This window comes from Triturus cristatus, chromosome 5_1 (assembly GCF_964204655.1).
Source record: "Triturus cristatus chromosome 5_1, aTriCri1.1, whole genome shotgun sequence".
Taxonomy (NCBI): domain Eukaryota; kingdom Metazoa; phylum Chordata; class Amphibia; order Caudata; family Salamandridae; genus Triturus; species Triturus cristatus.
Genome location: NC_140587.1, coordinates 820,834,827 through 820,853,637, shown reverse-complemented (window position 1 = coordinate 820,853,637; position 18,811 = coordinate 820,834,827). Strand labels below are relative to the sequence as shown.

At 44.5% G+C, this 18,811-nt stretch overlaps 1 protein-coding gene across 7 annotated transcripts in view; it reads right to left on the bottom strand.

Annotated features, from left to right (window-relative positions):
- Positions 1 to 711: 711 nt before the first annotated feature.
- Positions 712 to 18,811, bottom strand: part of LDLRAD4 (low density lipoprotein receptor class A domain containing 4) — a 332,740-nt gene continuing 314,640 nt past the window's right edge. For 3 of the 7 annotated variants that reach the window (XM_085605872.1, XM_085605871.1, XM_085605873.1), the window contains 2 exons: positions 15,137 to 15,190; positions 712 to 7,564 (listed from right to left, as the gene is read on the bottom strand). In XM_085605872.1, the coding sequence (XP_085461998.1) occupies positions 7,019 to 7,564; positions 15,137 to 15,190 (600 nt within the window). In that variant the 3' untranslated portion in view covers positions 712 to 7,018. Of the gene's footprint in view, positions 7,568 to 15,136; positions 15,191 to 18,811 lie in introns of all 7 variants that reach the window. The other 4 variants (XM_085605867.1, XM_085605868.1, XM_085605870.1 and 1 more) reach the window with 2 other exon arrangements.

Below are 18,811 nucleotides of genomic sequence, written 5' to 3'. Positions count from 1 at the left end.
CTGCTATCTGTTCTTTTTAAAACTAATGACAGTCTCCCCCAACCACCCCACCGAAACTGAAGTTCAAAAAACAGAATACAGTGATAAAGTTGTTAAGATATGATGGAGGTAAACTAGATTCTTCAGAGCGAGGCTGCATTTGCTAAGATCTTCTTTAGTGGAATTCAGGAAAGACCAAATCATCTCAGCGATGACCATTCAAACTGCATTTGATCAAGTGACTACTGGAAGTGTACTCTTATATCCTGGTCATCTATACTTGTCTTTACAAGTAACATTTTTAACAATATGGCCAAAGAAACATGGCCTAGTTCAGAAATCTTAGGGGCATCCTTTCATCTGCTCCACAGAAAATCCTGGTAAATGTGTCCCATGCACTCATTGCAGACTACTCCACGTTTGCTTTTGAAGCACTGTAACAAAAACAGAAAAGCAACACCCCTTGCTGTTTGAGGTGGTGGAGGGAGTGTGTGTCGGTACATCCTCCAATGTTATTTTTGTTCTTTAAAAAAAGAAAAAAAAAAAGTTTGACCTTAATCAGAAAAACAAGTCGACGTTTATTTTACCAAAAAAGCAGCAGGAGCCCCCCCTTTAAGAAGCACTGTAGGAAAGGAGGGCTGTTTGACAAATTCATGTGAAACAAAAAATGTATTTTAAAAATAATACTGGTCCAACTTAGTACGAGCAAGAAGAGATAATGTGACAAGCATCTAAGTGCAATGTTTAAAGCAGTCTTTTTTATGTTTTTAAAGGAGAAGGGTGATTTTCACAGCAAAGATGCTAAGCACAGGCTGGTCAAAAACTAATTTGTTCAACCTTTTGTTTCCATATGATATAATAGTGATATTTAATAGGAAAATAAAATACATAGACATTTGTCATTTGTATGCATTCGTTTTGCAAACGGTCTTACAAAAAGGACAAAGCACATTAGGCATTCACAAATTCTATGCCAACTTGTTAGAACTTGTTACCATCTATACATTATGTTACAATATCAACAACATTGTTTGTTCTACCCACTGGGCAGGATATGTGCATAATAGATTCAAGTTATTTACAGCACCTCACAAAGAGAACGATAGAGGAGACAGACGTGTGGAAAAAGCACCATTTGTAAGTGAGGCACAGCTTAGGCGCGAGGAGCGTAGAGTGCAAGAGAGTTCCTTCTTTTGCTCAGACATGGAGACCAGGCACCGGAAGTTGGACATGCTGTAGATATTATCAAAACTGCACACTTGTGTATCAGAAGGACACCCAATATGAATGCATACAAAAAAAAAACACAAGGCTGGGGCAAGGAGAGCAGGAGAGGGCATGAAAGTCACCCACAAGCAGATTCTAAAGCATTACACACCGTGTTGGAAAATACAATTAAACCACTGCAAAGGTAGGAATAAAAAGATGAACTAACATATATAACCCTGGTTGTTACTAGTTCAAATTTTCTGAGCTACTACAGCACGAAGAACGAAATAAAGGCAGAAACAGAAGGTGGTAATTTCTCGTCTTGTCTTGCTTGTTCGATGTAATGATGACCCTTTCATGCCTAGACTGTCTAGTCAACAATTGTCATCTGAACGCACTGTTATGTGTGGATCCCCACTCTAAAAGGATTACTTTAGTTTATGTGGCACAAAACTGCACCCTCAATGTTTCTTCAGATTGCTGCATTTGCCTATCACTGATAGATCATACAGACAAAGCTAGACAATCCATGGCTCAATCAGCAAAACACAATATGTGATCAAATGGGGCTCCCTGTAGGTGGATGTTATGTGGTTAACTCCAAAGGATCCAATTACTGTTCTGACAAGGAAGTGATGAAGGATGGGGAGTCTAGACCCAGGCTCGAGGAGAACGAGTTAGTGCAGTCATTTCAAATTGGAAATTTGGGGCCAGACCTTAGGGAATGCCTTTCTATTCTTTACATAAAGGAAGGCTGGCACTCAGCCGGACGGATCTGTTGTACTTTTAGGGCCCACTGCGGGAGTTTGAGCAGATTTTTCACCAGACTACGCCATTCTATCTATTATACAGCCTACTTTGTTTAAGCACTTTTTTGCTTGCCATTACCACTGTGTACATTAGAAACCGGCATTAATCGTGCGATACAATTCACCTACGACCACAGCAGCAGTCAGTTATTTGGCATTTTCCATCAATATCTTTACAAATACAGGCCTCCAAAAAACATACACCACAGATTTCACCACTAGCCCAACCAGGATTTCAATGTCTTGGGAACGGATCTCTTAGGACTAATAGAGTAAAAACCCAATGGTTGTCTTTGACCCAGTCCTTCAATCTCAACACGGAAGAACACAGTTTGGAGGGGTCATTGCATCTCAACAGTGCCCGTCGTTTTGTTCCAGATCAAAGGGCGGTTGGTATGTCACACGTTTAGGTTAAAGAACTCTAGGAGTTTAAGGAACATGATGCAACACATGTTGCACTGCTATGAACTTTTGTGAACAGACACATTCCACTGCAGTCATAATGCCATTTTCCCATGCCTGACAACAGTCTACTTGGTGCGGCTCTGTGGTCCTTGAAAGCAAGCCTAGGAGAACCCAAAATCATTTTCACCCATCTTTTGACAAACCGAAATAGCACAAGTAACTGTATGTAGGCTATGTACTAGCAAGTTTATCTGATAGAGTGTATTTGGAGTCAATCTGAAATGCCATTCCCTCTATGGTGTTTGAAGGTGTCTGCACTGAAGTTCCATGTTAAAACTGTAGAACATTGTTCTACAATGGCAGAAATAAGAGGTGTTCCAAACACAAGGACGTGTTTCCCACATTCTGTCTGGAAGCCCTTAGGAATGGAAGATACAAAGCATCCCGCCTGAAGACAAATGTTTAATATTCACCTTCATTTGTTTAACATTTGAATCATTCAGTTGCTTGTATTTTGGGGGTGTACCTCAATTTTAGTAAGCTGAAAAACTAAATTGTACTGGCGACTGCTGATGAATGCTCAAAATAATATGAAGAAAAGCTTCAAGGTACGCAAAGGAGGGGATGCTTAAAAAGTGGGGGAGGGGCGGGGGGAGGAGAGGATGTCAGGAATGGGAGATCCCGGTGCCTGTACAAATAAAATAGACATGGAACCGGATTAGAATAATCTAGATCGTAAGTACCTGGCTTCAGCCACTTGACCATAATGCAAAAATGAAACCTTTTACATTTAGCATGTTAATGAAGATATTGAGGTCTGCTTCGCCACTATGCAACATCCATATGCTAAAAAAAGCAAACCCCTCCCCCAAGCACACTGTAAAATATATTGTTAACCTATTGCAGATACTGGGGCGAAAGGAAAATGTGGACTTGGAATGGCCAGATCGTTCTGAGGGAATAATCTGAGAGTGAAAGACTTACGAAGATAACAGAGCTGATAGCAGCTTAAAATCGAGAACAGTTTTTAAATGATGGAAATAATGGAGCTCAGGGGTTCACAAAAACAGAAAGTGCTTTCATTGAGGTTTTTTGTAGATCAAGGGTCGTCAAGAAGTAGCTCATGAACTAGCAGTAGCTTGCTAGTTTCCTGGCAGTAGCTTGCAGAAGAAGCCCAGCGGGTCACAGAGGGTTTAGCACAATGAAGGAGAAAAGACAGCTCAACTGCACACTGCTGGAGCCCGACCTAGCCAAGCCAATGACAGCGCCCCATGCTAACACAAACACACTGAATGCTTGGGGGTGGAGGCCAAGAACATGACCACCCGTGTCTGCTCTCTTTCAAGCAAAGTTGAAAGCTGTAGCAGATCTACTAGTCACACGGTGTGAGTAAATGCTGGGCCAGGACCTAGAACATGACCACACGTCTCTGTTCTCTATCTAGCAAAGTTAAAAGCTGCAGCTGATCTACTAGTCACACGGTGTGTGAGTGAATGCTGGGCCAGGTCAGAAGAATGCCAGTATGAGCCAGAACGGAGTGGTTTGTTTGCAGAGGGTGGTCACTGTCAGTAATGCAACATGGGGAGGTCACAACAGTAATCTTATTGGAAGTGGTCACTATTGCTACAGTGATGATATCCATGAGTAGCTCAGGAAGGTTTTCACAGCTCAGAAGTAGCTCTCATCATAGAAAAGGTTTTAGACCACAGTTATAAAGCGGGATCATAAACCAGTACGACCTTTCCTAAAATGTCATTCTTGGGCTAGGTGGACACCGATATGGAACTTTACTGCATGTGCAGTTTACAGTGAAAGCCCAAGGTCAGAAGTCGGAATCCTAACAACATGCTTTATTTGCCAATATATGCCCAATCTACTGTCATGCTGTTTTCAGTGTCAGAATGGGAAATGCAAATCCCTCCCTGGTGGCAAAAAATAGAAAAGAAAAAAAAAACGCGTGTCAGTAATCAATCACCATTCTAGAGAAGAATACTTTTATTCCTTGCAGCTTTTTACGTAAAAGCAGAATAGTTGCCCTTAAAATATCTAGTTTTAGGTTTTGAGGAGTTTCAAAGGTTCCTACTTTAGAAATATAGAGTCAGAATTATCACATCATTGCAAACAGAGGTCCCAGGTCATTCAGAAACATGACCATAGCTACTGGGATTCTGAGAATTACCACTGGCAGCCTCAAAACAAACAGAAGCAAATCTGCATCATTCTCTTTTCCTAATGCTGTTGACTGTCATCGGGCATCTACTCATGAAGCATTATGAATCTTGGACACAGTTTCACAACAGTAATATCCATTGTATAGCCATATTTCTAACAAAACCTAAATGCGAGAAAAAACAACTACTATTTCCAGCGAATAAAAAAAAAGTCGACTGAACCATCAAATTGCCAATGTCATCTGATTAATTGTCGATATGGGTTATAGCAATGACTATTAACATCAAGGTAAAAGCGTGTGTGGTAAACAATCACAGAATCGCCCATCTATAGATCCACTCAGTAGGCTTGAAAGAGAAAGCTCGAAACCTCCACAGATCTGAGATTCACTGCAGGACGTGGTGGGTCTGCAACGCAAGCAGTGCACTTGTAGAGAGTAGAGTGCATGCCTACAGGCCATGTGGTTGGCACACGGTCACCAGCAGGGACCAGGTATGGTCCACGTCACTTACTGGTGCGGAGACATGGAAATAAATGACCTAGCCAGCGAGAATCACTTATAATGTGCAATGTTAAGGGGCCTACAGGGTACCTGATCCACTGCGTAAAGCCACAAAAACATGACAAAATTCCATGTGCGCACACACTACTCGTCAGTTTGAACGTGCAGTTGTTATATGCATGCGAAACTGCCACTGTTTGTGACACAGTGAAACGTTTTGCCCTGACTGTTGATCAGTCACAGCCTAATGTGTTTCTAGGAAAAGGCAAATGGGAATAATTGTGCCATGAGCTTACTGCCCCCTATAAATTGTGCTTTTTCTTGTGCTCTTAAAGTACTGCGATCTGTGTCTCATGGGAAAACTCCTAGAACAAGCTCTTGTAGTAAATGACTGAAGTATTATGACAAAATGCTTCCTGTAGGAGCTGGCATGGTCAATGTGGCATCCTTATGGTGAATACTCCACTTTCAATGAATGAGCCTATGACATGTCACTTTAGGCAGTTAAGACCACACCCACAGTAGCAAACATTACCCTCCCAGGGTCTTCAAGAAGTACTGCAAGAGCCTGTGCTCTGCAGGAACCGGTTACTCTGCTTACACCGCTCATAGAATACCCCATTACCCATGGTGCATTTGGTCTACAGATGGTGGCAGTTCGAAAATTCTGAGGGAACTTTCAATACTGTATCTTGCCTACTAGCAGTGGCCACAAATGGCATCACAGGTAGAACGGTGGACAGTGATTTCCGGAGTTTTTTTGACCTGCATCTTCACTATACCCAGTTCTGGAATGGACCACCGCTGCTTAAGTCTTCCATATAAATAGCACTGCTCTTTTCTTCTACTCCTGACTGCAGAAAGCAGGACAGGCTTTAGAGCGTAGGCCGGCATGGAATAGACTCTGAAAAACCTTCGCCTTTGAAAGAGATTATTGCAGGTTACTGTTGGGCTTAGGTGGACATAATGGTCTGGTTGTGCTACAGATAAATCCTCATGAACCAAATCATGCCAAAGATGCGACACTACAGACATAAGAAAGTGTCAGTGCTTCTTTATGGATGCGTGTGTGTATAGAAGGAAAAGGGGGTACACATACAATAACGGAAGTGCTGCAAAATGTGCAAGGTACATGCTTCGGCCCTTCCATCAAAAAGCTTCCAAGATGCAAATTATTGCAGAGACAGCAATTCGGCATTCCTTGACTTGGCTGGGAGACGACTGGTTACTTACTCTCTGTGGCAGAGTAAAACAGTAACGGGGTAACAGGATCACATCCACATCTTATGGGCTAGATGATATTCCGCACACTAAGACGACATATAGCAACTTTGAGAAATAACAGATCCCTCATATATACCTTTAACATTAAGATAGTGCAACTTTTTTAGAAAAACACAACACAAACGAACTCTCTGCATTCATCTTGCTTCTCGGTGTTAAACCTTGGCGCGCTCAAAAAAAAATTTAGATTCATGTGAAGGTGTTTGTGTCCCGATACCTCACTCGGACGCTGGAGAAAAGGTTAAACTGGCCAAATCGTTCCCTATTTTACCCAGTAAACACACTTTTTCTATCTTGCTGTTCCAGAGAATACAAAACAGGCTCTCTGGGTGAGACCTGGGCGATATCCTTCCACAATTAAATAACCAAATCATTCTTTTAAATAAAAAAGCAGAAGCAAACATTTCCCCTCAACGCACTAACAGATGTCATACTAAATGGAAGTTTGCATTGCAGAGATCCACTGTGCATGCATTCTTCTAAAAAGGAATACAAAACCCCCCGAATAAGTTATTTGTGTGTTTGGTTTCACCAAGTTGTACCATGTCAAAACAATGCCATTTTTTTTAGCAGGAGCAAAAGGGGCTAAACATGGACACCACGCTTCTGTTTACTGCTGTTCTTTCTTCTTTGTGGCCCGAGTGCACCTCATAGAGACTCAGACAGGTTTTCCTGGTTGGCCGTCCTTGCCCTTTATAGGGATGATTGTGCTCTCTGAACTGTTCTGCTGTATCTGGAGTCTGTTCCCCCTCTGGGAGGGGGGTGGTGTGCTGCTCTGATGCTGGTGGTAGAAAAAGGAGGAGCCAGGGTAATGGCCCATGACCTCATTGTATGTCGGGGGTGGTCCTTCCATCCGCCCATTGCTGCTGTGGCTGGTTGCACTTATGCCCGAATTACTGCTTGGTGGGCATGGCCCCCCATTGTACATTGAAATGTCGATCAAGTCACTGTCAAAAATGGTCCTATTGGGTGGTGCTCTGACAGACTCGCGGTTTAGTTCCATCTGCTGCTCTGGGTCCCGCAGCTGCAGCATGCACGGCCCTTGGTAGGGCGGTGGCTCCTCGCCATCGGACAGGGAGATGGTGGGAGGGAGGTCGATCTCGTGCTGCACATAGGGGTAGGTGGGCTGAAAGCGACTGAAACGATCCCGCTGCATGAATGAAGGAGCAGTAAATCGATCCCGGGACCTTGGAGCATACATGTTCTGCTAAAGGAAAATAGAAAATACAGTCATCACCTTTTATATGAAAAACAAACATTTCAATAAAAGAAAACTCAAATTTCGGCCAAAAAAAAAAAAAAAAAAGAAGAAGAAAAAAAAAAAAAGTGGTTTCGCCAGGGGAGGGGGGGGGGGGGGAGGATTGAGGGACACCCACTAAAACATGTTTCCCCCCTAAGGGCCCGATTCCAATGTCAGACTGACCGGAGTCCGTCCGACATCGGTTTGGAACTGAACGAACTCCTGTCATTGATTCCAGCACAGGAATTAGGATGCGACCGAACCCTGTTCAGTCGCATGCCTATTCTTTACAATGGGAGCATGCATTCAGAACGGAATGCATGCTCTCATTGCAAAGAGAAGAGGTGCAGTTAATCCCTTCACCCCTTGGCAGGCACCTCAAGGTGCCTGCCACTGGGTGCAGGGATCAACGGGGGGGCACCCTAGGTGCCCCCTAGGCCACCATTCAGAGGCCTTGCACCCATGGGGGCACCCAAAGACAGATTCCCAATGCCTTAATGTGTCGGAAAGGCCGGCACAGAAAGGCAGTGGGAAGCTGCCATCGTAATCCCTCGGCCAGAAAGAGCCGGCCGAGGGATTACCGTGGGCTGTCCGAATGGCGAGCCCATCGGAGGCCATTCGGAAAACCGATTTGGATTCCCTTCCGATCGAGCCCATCGAAATGGCTCAGTTGGAAAGGAATCTGAACGGGCAATTCAGATGCGCTCTGAGCCGCATCGGAATCGGGCCCTTAGCTGCCACTTACCAATTGTACTCACTTTTTATGTCAATGTACTGAGAATGGAAAGTACTCTTATACAGGGCACCTTTGCACTCCAAAACCATTAGAACTTTAAAGACAGCACCAAGGTGTTCAGCACATTCACTACTCTCCCTAAGTAGAAAATGGACACTGTATGTCCAATGCACAGCTTGCACTTTCCTCTACTGTATACAATGACAAAGCTACTGAATCTGAAAGTATACTTTTTCTACCTACATCTATTTGGCACTTCTGAGAACTTCAGAAGCGCACAGTTATCAGAAGTGACTTCCCACAGTTTTTTCTATTCAGCTGCACCTATACAGGTGAACTTCAGAGGCAGTCACCTGTATGCACACGTTATGAGACATTTGTGGTGATGTGAGGTTATTAACTCATTCCCCAGGTGCATTGCAAATCCTCATTTTGTTGCATGAGTGCCCCTTCTCAAGAAAGCAGGACACAGAGGAAAGATGGATGAGACTGCTGCTCAGGACACTGCAGAGCATTGCTGTATATGAGTGTAATGCCTTGACTAACAAGATATACTAGCAAAGTGTGGATGCCTTCAGCATCCGGGGTTCACTGTAATAACTGCTGGGATCCATTCTTGATCCAAAGAATTTAGGTGATTAACGGCTATTCGCTTGCGGCAGACTATAAACCAGAGGGGCAGCTGAATCTAGAAGTATATTTATCCATGTGTGGTGCAGATGGAAAAGTTACCTGTAATAGCTGTTCTCTAGCGAGTATTTCCTCTCCAGACTCGTAACCTTAGAATCATTCAGAGCCATTATGCTTGAACTCGGAAACACTCACATTATCAATTACAAGACCTAACTTCTTAGTAAGGAGCGAACACCAGGATGGAGGCCGGTAATGGGGCAACAGATCCAGGTCTATGCAATGTGCCTGCACTGCAACTCCTGTCGAGAAAAGTGACAGGTGGTCACAAAGCCACAAAAAGTGAAAAGAGGGAATGAGACTTCAGGGAGTGTGTGCAGCGGGTCCAGTGTCTGTAGTCTACACACTGAGTGTAAGCAGTCACACTGTAGCAGCTTACACTGTGCAAACTGTTACTGCACGATTGGGATGCCCGTTTGTTGCTGCTTCTCCCCAGCCATTTACAACGGTTCACAATGGGTGCATTACAACGGTGCATTACAATTCAGACTATTATGCGTGACAAGTTGCACAGGCTGTGCAAACGCAAAGTCTTATGCATGCAGCTGCAGATTTTTTTTTTTATGGATCGGCTTTTAAACAAGCATTTGCAATGCAATAGGTCTCACATTTGCGAGAGTTTAAGCTGTTGGCATTGTGAATGACAATGCCTTTTATTTATCGATTTTGCTAATTAACACAAATAAAAGGCATTGTCATTTACAACGCCAATAGCTCAAACTCTTTTAAATGCGAGACCTATTCAAAGAAGCGGCCGCCATTGTCCTGGCTGCTCGGAAAGTGAAAGCACGCATAGTGCTCTGAATGTTGCAGGAAAGCATGTTGTGCTTGCAGTAGGAGAGACTCATTGAAGAAAATAGTGCTTACAGACTAAAAAAAAGTCATACCATGTAACAACCGAAGTAAAAGAGCCAGTCCTCATGGGAAGTTACAAAGTAAAACAATGCGGTACTAAGGAGGGACTAACAAGCCTATTAACGATTCAGAAGCCAGCATTTACAAAGAACAATGACACAAGCCAATGACAAATATGGACGGAGAGTGGGCGGGGCTTCTATTACATACTCCAATACAGCATGCCGCAGAGCAGCGCAGGAGCTGCCCTAGCTCGACCTAAAAAATCCATTCTACATTTGAGCACCCGTAGGTGTTCCCGAAAGGATACATTGGTCTGGGATGTCACGCAAGGAAACGTATCCAACGCGAAGTCTGGGCTTTTGACTTGATCTTGAGAGGCAGTGTTCCCTGACCAGAGTTCAAAGTATGGCTGGCTCATGGGGGGGATGCACTCAGTCTAAGAATTATTCCGTTTAATCCAGCAGTCCTTTGCCCATGACAGAAGTTTTAAGAGAACAATCTTCTATATCTACCCTGCTTAACAGCTGATGAATATTATATGGCACACAGTTCATGCTAAGCATGTGCAATGCAAATTGCAGTAGGCACATCTTAAAACATTTTTTTAACTTTGATACTTGCACTTTAACTTTGTGATACATGAGCAGAGTCTGTTTTTTAGGTCGAGCCTACAGCGCTTGTGTGGTCAGGCAATCTGTTGCATGTATGTTGTGGGGTCTGACTCCTCCCACTAATTTGGATTGGCTTTTGTCTGTCATTAAAAAATGGTAGCCTGCATATGGCTAACAGTTGGAGCATGGCCCACCTTTTTTCTCAAGTTAACTACCATGGAGTATTGCCTCGGGAACAAGCAACAACGTGCACGCTGCTTGCATGCCTTGTTTTCCAATGTAACTCATTCATTCGACATCGGTGCGGCATCTGCACTGATGTCAGGAGAGCCCGTGTGATTTTGGCCACTGGGACAACAAGGAGAGACCCATGTGTCATAAAGAGACACCTACAGGCGGACCGCTGCAGTGATCAAGTTTCAAATTGCTCAGCCAGCTCCTGCAGCTGCTCGCATAATGGTTTCTAGATTTTAAAGCTGCTCTGTACTGTCATTGCAACTGAGGCCCTTTTAATCTCTGCAGTGTAATGACATCTTGCAGTGGAGAATGAAATCATATAGTAACGGCTTTGTCTGCCACAAGTGTAAAAATCTGTTCATCGTAGAGTATGAAAAACAGAAGGGCTATGGCCCCCTTCTGGCCCCTAAACCTCCAAGAACTAGAAATCCACCTATCTGTGAAGAGGATTTGAAGTTAGGTAGTATCGACTGTTACATCTTGTAAGGACAGCTTGTGGGTTTAGGATTAGTTTATTTTCGGTAAAAACAAAACCCCGATCTCGCAGTTATATAAATGTTCCAAGTTAATTTTAAGTTTCAATCCTCATTTAAAATTGCGATGGTCTGAGATAAGAGGATAAATTAGGAAAACACTTTCACATAAACTTTGCTTATATTGAGCAACCCCTCCCCGGTTGCGAATCGTATAATCCCATAAACCCGTTGCGTTGCTGTGATAGCAGTGGGGTTTCAGCTGGCAGTAACTGTGCTGTACTCTCGCAGCATTTCAGCATAGCAGGCCTCTGCTATGCCGAACACTACAACCGGCCACTGTCGGCTCTAGAGTAACTACAGTGTCATTCATTGTCTGTGTGCCAAACTATTGAAACCTGTTGAGTTCTTATGTGTGTCTACTGGGTGTAGCACGACTCAGAATAGACATTAGCTTAGGTGGCGTATTGTCTACTGAGAATTGTTTGAAGAAATGAATGCCATATTGTCTGCATGATCATTATTGAGAGTGACTGTCAGCAGATGGAGTTTAAACTTTACGTTTTCTGTCCGCAGGGCTGTAGCAGAAACTACATTTCTGGACAGGCTCTCAGACTTTCCACTGATCCTGTACAAAGTGGCCTGGAAGCCTCAGGTGCAGACAAAAGTATATATTCGGAAAGGTAGGCATGTCTGTCACAGTTTACAAGGATGTCTTATTTACATTCTGACAAATGCAAGAGTGGGCAGGTGATGTCAAGCATAGGGTTTGTAGTGGAAGGGTGCCTTTTAATACGTTTGCCACTTTGTTTGCAGTATGAATGCAAACTTTGAAAAGTTGAGAGAAAAAAAACTTCATACTTTACATCTGCCTCAAGAAGGCATACATGTTTGGCATAAACTCTTGTCTACATTTTTCAGTAGATAGAGCTTTGCATCAAAAACAGTGAGTGGGTGCACGGTAATGCCCATGTACAACCCATGGAACTTTCGCTTGCTGCAAAGTAGCACATAGCTCTACTTTACCTTACATTAGGCTACTTTCTTACACAACACTTTGCACTGGATTTGAACCACTTTTGGGATTCAAACCGAATGAAAAGTGTTGGTATATTCCCCCTAGGTCTTTTTGCCTTTTTGTGGCAATCTATCTAAAACTGTGTACAGCCTATCCCAACTTACCATACACTGTGTGTAATACATTTTTAGGTTGAGCCTAGAGAGCGCTTGCGCTGTCAGGTGATCTGTTGTATGTACTTTGTGGGGTCTGACACATCCCATGCTTTGGACTAGCTTTTTAATGCGTCATTTAAAAATTGTAGGTACAAAAGGGAGTGGTGATGGACGGAGCATCAGAACCAATCAAACACTCATACCCAGTCAACAGATCTGGGTTTAATCCATCACCGTTCTTTAGCCCACTCTGCCACCCCAGTTCAGACATGGCCATATGCAAATCAGTATGACCCTGTGCCTCATGGGAACAGTCCAGCCCGAACTGCCAAGCCATGCCTTCCCTGGACCGGAAACAAGCTTCCTAGGACTGGTTTCTGGCCTTTCAGCCGTCTTCAGCCAGGCTTGCTTGAATTCAGTGGCAAAGTGAGCAAAGGACTCACGTCTGAGCATACCCTGCCAACTTATGGCGAACAAAGCGGTACAAAAGGGGGTGGTGATGGACGGAGCATCAGAACCAATCAAACACTCACACCCAGTCAACAGATCTGGGTTTGATCCATCACTGTTCTTTAGCCCACTCTGCCACCCCAGTTCAGACATGGCCGTATGCAAATCAGTATGACCCTGTGCCTCATGGGAACAGTCCAGCCCGAACTGCCAAGCCATGCCTTCCCTGGACTGACTGGGTGTGAGTGTTTGATTGGTTCTGATGCTCCATCCATCACCACCCCCTTTTGTACCGCTTTGTTCGCCATAAGTTGGCAGGGTATGCTCAGACACGAGTCCCTTGCTCACTTTGCCACTGGATTCAAGCAAGCCTGGCTGAAGACGGCTGAAATGCCAGAAACCGGTCCTAGGAAGCTTGTTTCCAGTCCAGGGAAGGCATGGCTTGGCAGTTCGGGCTGGACTGTTCCCATGAGGCACAGGGTCAGACTGATTTGCATATGGCCATGTCTGAACTGGGGTGGTAGAGTGGGCTAAAGAACGGTGATGAATCAAACCCAGATCTGTTGACTGGGTGTGAGTGTTTGATTGGTTCTGATGCTCCGTCCATCACCACCCCCTTTTGTACCATTTAAAAATTGTAGCCTCCAAATGGCTAATGCTTGGTGCATGTCCCACCTTTTTTACAAAGTTGACTCCCCTGGAGTATTGCCGCGGGAACGAGCAGCGATGCGCACGCAGTCTTTACGCAAAGCTGTTCCCTCCGGCCCTTTCAATTTCCAGCGCGAGTGAAAACAGGCAGGACGCCCACTTTCATGTTTCACCATCGCACCTTTTATTTGCTCAGCACAGCGCCCCACAGTTGCTTCCTCAGCTTGTGGAGACAGATTGAAGCGTGTCTTCTGCATTCCTTCGCTCTGATGTAGTGTGCACTTTACAGTGCCCCTAGGGCACAAGCAGTGAATGACTAGAGTGCTCCTGTATCAGCACGAACTCTACAGTCCTCTAGGGGCACAAGCAGGCATTCACTCCAGCGCACCTTTGTTGTTGAGAAAACCGCTGTGCTGAGAGGTTTCCCAGAGAGGCACTTTTCTGGGGACTCGGGCTGCAGATGGTGCGCTCTGAGTCCTCCAAGCCGCCTTGTGACATCACCGCCACATTGGAGGACAGGTATTTTTTGTAATCTGCAGTGGCCTACTGACTGTATGGTAATACCATCTGATAACCAAAGTAAAAGGGTGGGCGGTTCCCAGAAAAGGGTGTCAAGAGAAGCTTCTGTGATTAAACTATTTTGCAGTAATGTGCGATTATGTGCCGCATGGCTAAATACTTACAAGGTTCGAAAGGCGAGACCGATTGCATTGCTAATGCTTGTTTTAGGGCGCAGGTGAATTTGTGAGCATAGAAATGCTTTTGATTCTTGCTTTTAGCATATGCATCTTGTCAGATAACTGGGCCTTATTTCAAAGCAGAAACAGGGCTTTAGCTCACGTTGAAGCACACTAGCAAGCCTTTATTTTTCACATGGAAAAAAAGAAGCCACTAACATTTGTGCGTAAGACACTTTTCTCTGTAGAATTCACCGAAGCCTGGAGAAACAACCACTGTTGAAACCTGGTATAGGGATACATAGGATCTTGATTGGTCTTTGGCGCTGCTAGGTTAGCAGCATTTTGAAGAGCTCAATTGAAACGGTTTCATTTTTGTTCAAAATCTGCAAATACATTAACCAAATGGAAATTAATCAATGTACAAACTACTTTACTTCCATTTTCCCCCCGACACAAAAAAGATGCATAGGTGTGTTTGGAGGATCCACAGAACAATCCATCAAGTTGTCATGCAAGGATTCATCCATCTTTAAAAGCACTGCCATCCTATTCCTGACTTATTGTGCTTTCTTTTTTCATAACCATCCCATGGGAAGGAGCAATTTCCCAGGGTTTCTGTGCACCATGGGCATCTTAAATTTGTTTTTATGCGACTCGCAGAATTCAAAGCTCTGGACTTCACCTCCAGCCAGTTTGAATCCAATCTGGCGAATTCCTAAGCATTTGGCACAGACCCATGATGCGGATGGGTTTGGACATCTTCACAGAAGTAATGTGGTGATAGGTACCCCGTCCCTCCCCACCACTGAAATCTTCGGTCATCAATTCTTTGGTCCAAGTTAATTCACGTTACTATGGAGTTTCAATATCTAAGATTTTGATTACAAAAACAGAAAGCAGCAAATATGGAATACATCTTGAAGCTTCTGGCACTCAATTCGAAATCGTATCTTTCATAGAACAACAAATAAATATTGTACCTCTGAAGCACTTGGTCGTGACACGGAACTATCCGAAGGCCAAGAGCACCCTTCCTGAAAAGGATATAAAGTTAAAATGGTTTAAATAAAATACAAGTTGCCCTCAGCTAAATATAAATATTTAAAGGTGTTAAAGGCAGCAATTCAGGAACCTTATTTTTATACAATCCAGCATTTCTTTCCCGTTTTAGAACTGAGATTATCACTATTTTCAAATGTCTAATTTATTTTACTATATGAATACGAAAAAAGTTACTTACATTCGCTAATAATCTTTCTGGTGGTTATTCCATCTACAAGCAGATTCCTCACCTTTTGAATATGCACCAGACTAGATCTGAATACTTTCCCATAGATCTTCCACACCGGAATCAATGTCCTTCTCAAGTCATTGGAGCCCTAAAGCACCCACCCCAGCATGCAGACATCAGTTTCCCATCCCTTTTTCCACACCGGTGAGGCAGGAGGATGAGAATGACATTATGTATGTTGATGTGCAGGGTAATAAACAGTTTGGAACCTTATTAAAAATGGCCTATTATCATCCTTGAAGACAGGAAGGAGTGTGGCATCTTAAGGTAGATAGAGTAGCTGCCAGAAAGATAGTTACCGAAGGCAAATAACTTTTACTTCTGATGGTAACTTCTATCTGCAGATTCCTCACCTTTTGTGCAGATTGTCAAGCAGTACATTACTTGCTGGAGGGGCTTGAAATGAAGTGTCAGAAAAGGAAGTCCTGGAGGACAGAAGGGGAAAATGGCGGTTCTGTTACACCTCTGCATTTAAGCAGCAGTGCTTAGCAAAAGTGTGAAGGGATACCCATGTTGCCACTCTGCAGATATCAGCCACACGTTTCCCCCTGCCAGGGTAGAGTTGGAAGACTTGACTCACAGAATGGGCCTTTATTCCCTCAGGTGGTTCTTTTCATACAAAAATCTAACGCACCTCAATGCACAAGATGATCTGCCTCGATGGGAAGCCCTTTTGGACAGCTTAGCCTTTCCGGTTGTCTGCATACCTAACAAAGAGCTGATCTTCAGTTTGGAGATCCTTAGTGCGGTCTATGCGGACACTGACCACACTTCTCATATCCAGTCCGTGCAGGATGGAAAACAGCTCTGGTTTGAAGAACCAATTTGTCAGGGAAAAGGGTAGAAAAGTGTGGGGATAAGCTCGGCGCTAGTTACTCACTGACAAACCTTGCAAAAGTGACTGCTACAAGAAAAATGTTCCACAAAGTCGGACGCAATTGGCAACTATGAAGACGTAATTGGCAACTATGAGGAGGCTCAAAGGGAGACCCCATCAGGAATGTTAAAAAACAAATTTAGGTCCTACTGTGTCATAAACACAGAGTAGCGGGAAACATATTAGTCTGTGCCCTTGAGAAAACGTAAAATGATGGTTGACTTGAAAAGGGTTGGTTGGTCCTGAAGGCAGAGGAAAGCAGACATTCTGTTGGCATTCCTTGACAGTCCACACACACGCTGTGCAAGAGAAAACCCGAATCTTAGGATATCTGAGAAATGAACGTCAAGTACACAGAGCGACCAACCTATTTCACCTTCTGCAATACACTGTTTTAGAGGAATGATGGCAAGCAGACAGAATGGCCTCTACCACTTCCACTGGCAACTGCAATGTAGCTAAACTGCCCCGCTTAGTTTCCAAAAACAAAGGTAGAGGCGCTGAAGTGTGGGATGTAGAACCTGGCCCTCTGACTTGGAGAGAAGATCCGCCCTAAAAAGGAAGATAAGGGGAACACAGGGAGAGGTACAGGAGATCTGTGTATCACACCCCCTTGGCCAATCTATCACAATGACAATAAAGTGGACCCGGTCTTGACAAATGCGCCTCCTGAGGAAAGTATTGGAGCAAACGCTTAATGAAGAGGAAAATTACACTTCAACCAAAGCACGTCCTAAGGCTCCTCAAACCAGCTAACAGAGGGCACAGAACTTCGGAGAACATGACTTCAGAGAACCTGCCAGATATTTTGCTACCCACTAAACCCTGTGCTGGTGAACCCAGGACCAGAGTCAAAGGGATTCCCAACAGAGAAGCTGCAACTCTATTCCCCCCCGTTTGTTGATATACTACATCACAGCTATATTGTGTGTCAAGATCTGGACTGACGGACCGCAAAGTGAGGTAAGCAAGGGCTTTAGCACCAACCAATTTGGCCTCACCTCTAGAAGACAGATATGCAGAATCTGTTCTTCCTGAGATAAGAGGCCTCTGATCTTCAGTTCCTTCAGATGATTACTCCCCCTTATGATGGGGATATCCGTCATCACCTTGGCCACCGCTGGTGGGGAATAGAAAGACATCCCTGCCACAAGGTTCTACTTCACACCCAACCAGGTTAAATCCGCTGCAGTGTCCCAGAAGATCAAGGTGTCGGACAAGTCTCCTGGATGCTGCAGCCATTGGGAGGGGGGCACTATTGGAGGCCCCTCATGGGTCAGTATGCATGTGTAACCAGGAGGATGCGAAAACCAGTAGACTTAGCAGGCGTAAGACAGTCAGTAATGGGATCTGACCGATTGCCTGAAACCAGAATCATGGACTGAATATATGTATTCCTTTTGAGTATGTGGAAAGGCTTGAAGGGGTGTTGTATTGCTCCTATGAACAGGAGGCCAGAGAGGGCTCCAGGTGAGATCTGGGTACACGGACTGAAAAAACCAGTTTGAACAGCAAGGATGACGTCGACTAGAAGTAGCATGACATCATCATGTAAGTGTTGGCCTTCAACAGCCAGTTGTCTGAGCATCCAAATACCGGAATTCCCAATCTTCTGTGACATGCCACTACCATCACCTTTGTAAAGACTCGAGGTGCTGATTTTAATCCAAAAGGAAGGACTGCAAACCGGTAGTGCCTGGACCCCACCACAAAATGCAGATATCTTCGTGTCACTGCGAGATCGGTATGTGGAAACCCACATCCTGCAAGTCTAAGGGCACCATCCCATCTTCTGCTTTCAGTAACAAAAGAACCTGAATCAGGGTCAGCTTCTCGTATTTTTCGAGGTGAAGAAAAGGATTCAAAACCTTGAGGTCTAGGATCAAAGATGGCTGTGGTTCTTGTGCACCAGGAAGTACAGAAAGTAGCACCCCTGCCCAATAACCAGCTTTGGCTCCAACGCCACTGCTCCTTACTAAAGGAGGCCTGCTACCGCCTGCTCAAAGATGTGTAAGATGGTCCTCTGTCTGACCAGTTTTCTCCCCCACATTCCGCTCCACTCCCAGTCAAATAGGACTTCTCCCCTTTCTGCAATTTAAACTATCCACTGGTCTCAGGTTATAACCTTCCTGCCTGTAGAGAGAATACCCTGCCACCCACTGGTCTCAAATGGCCCATCAAGGACAAACTAGAGCCGATTCCTAGGGTTGTGTGGGCAAGCGGGGGGCAGAGGCAGCAGACTGCTTGGTGGGTGGGCCTCAGCCCTTTCCGCACCCCCTGTACTGCCAGAGCAGAGGGTCTGCTATGGTTGGTATGCTATTAACTAGGGCATCAAACACAAGGTGATCGAATGAATAACTATATTAATCTCAGCCACTGGCAATTGCTCAGGGCTGCGTCCCAATCCATTGTCTATCACCCACCCTGCCACCTCAGATTGGACCTAGCCATATGCAAATCAGTCTTCACCCTGCTCCAATGGGAACA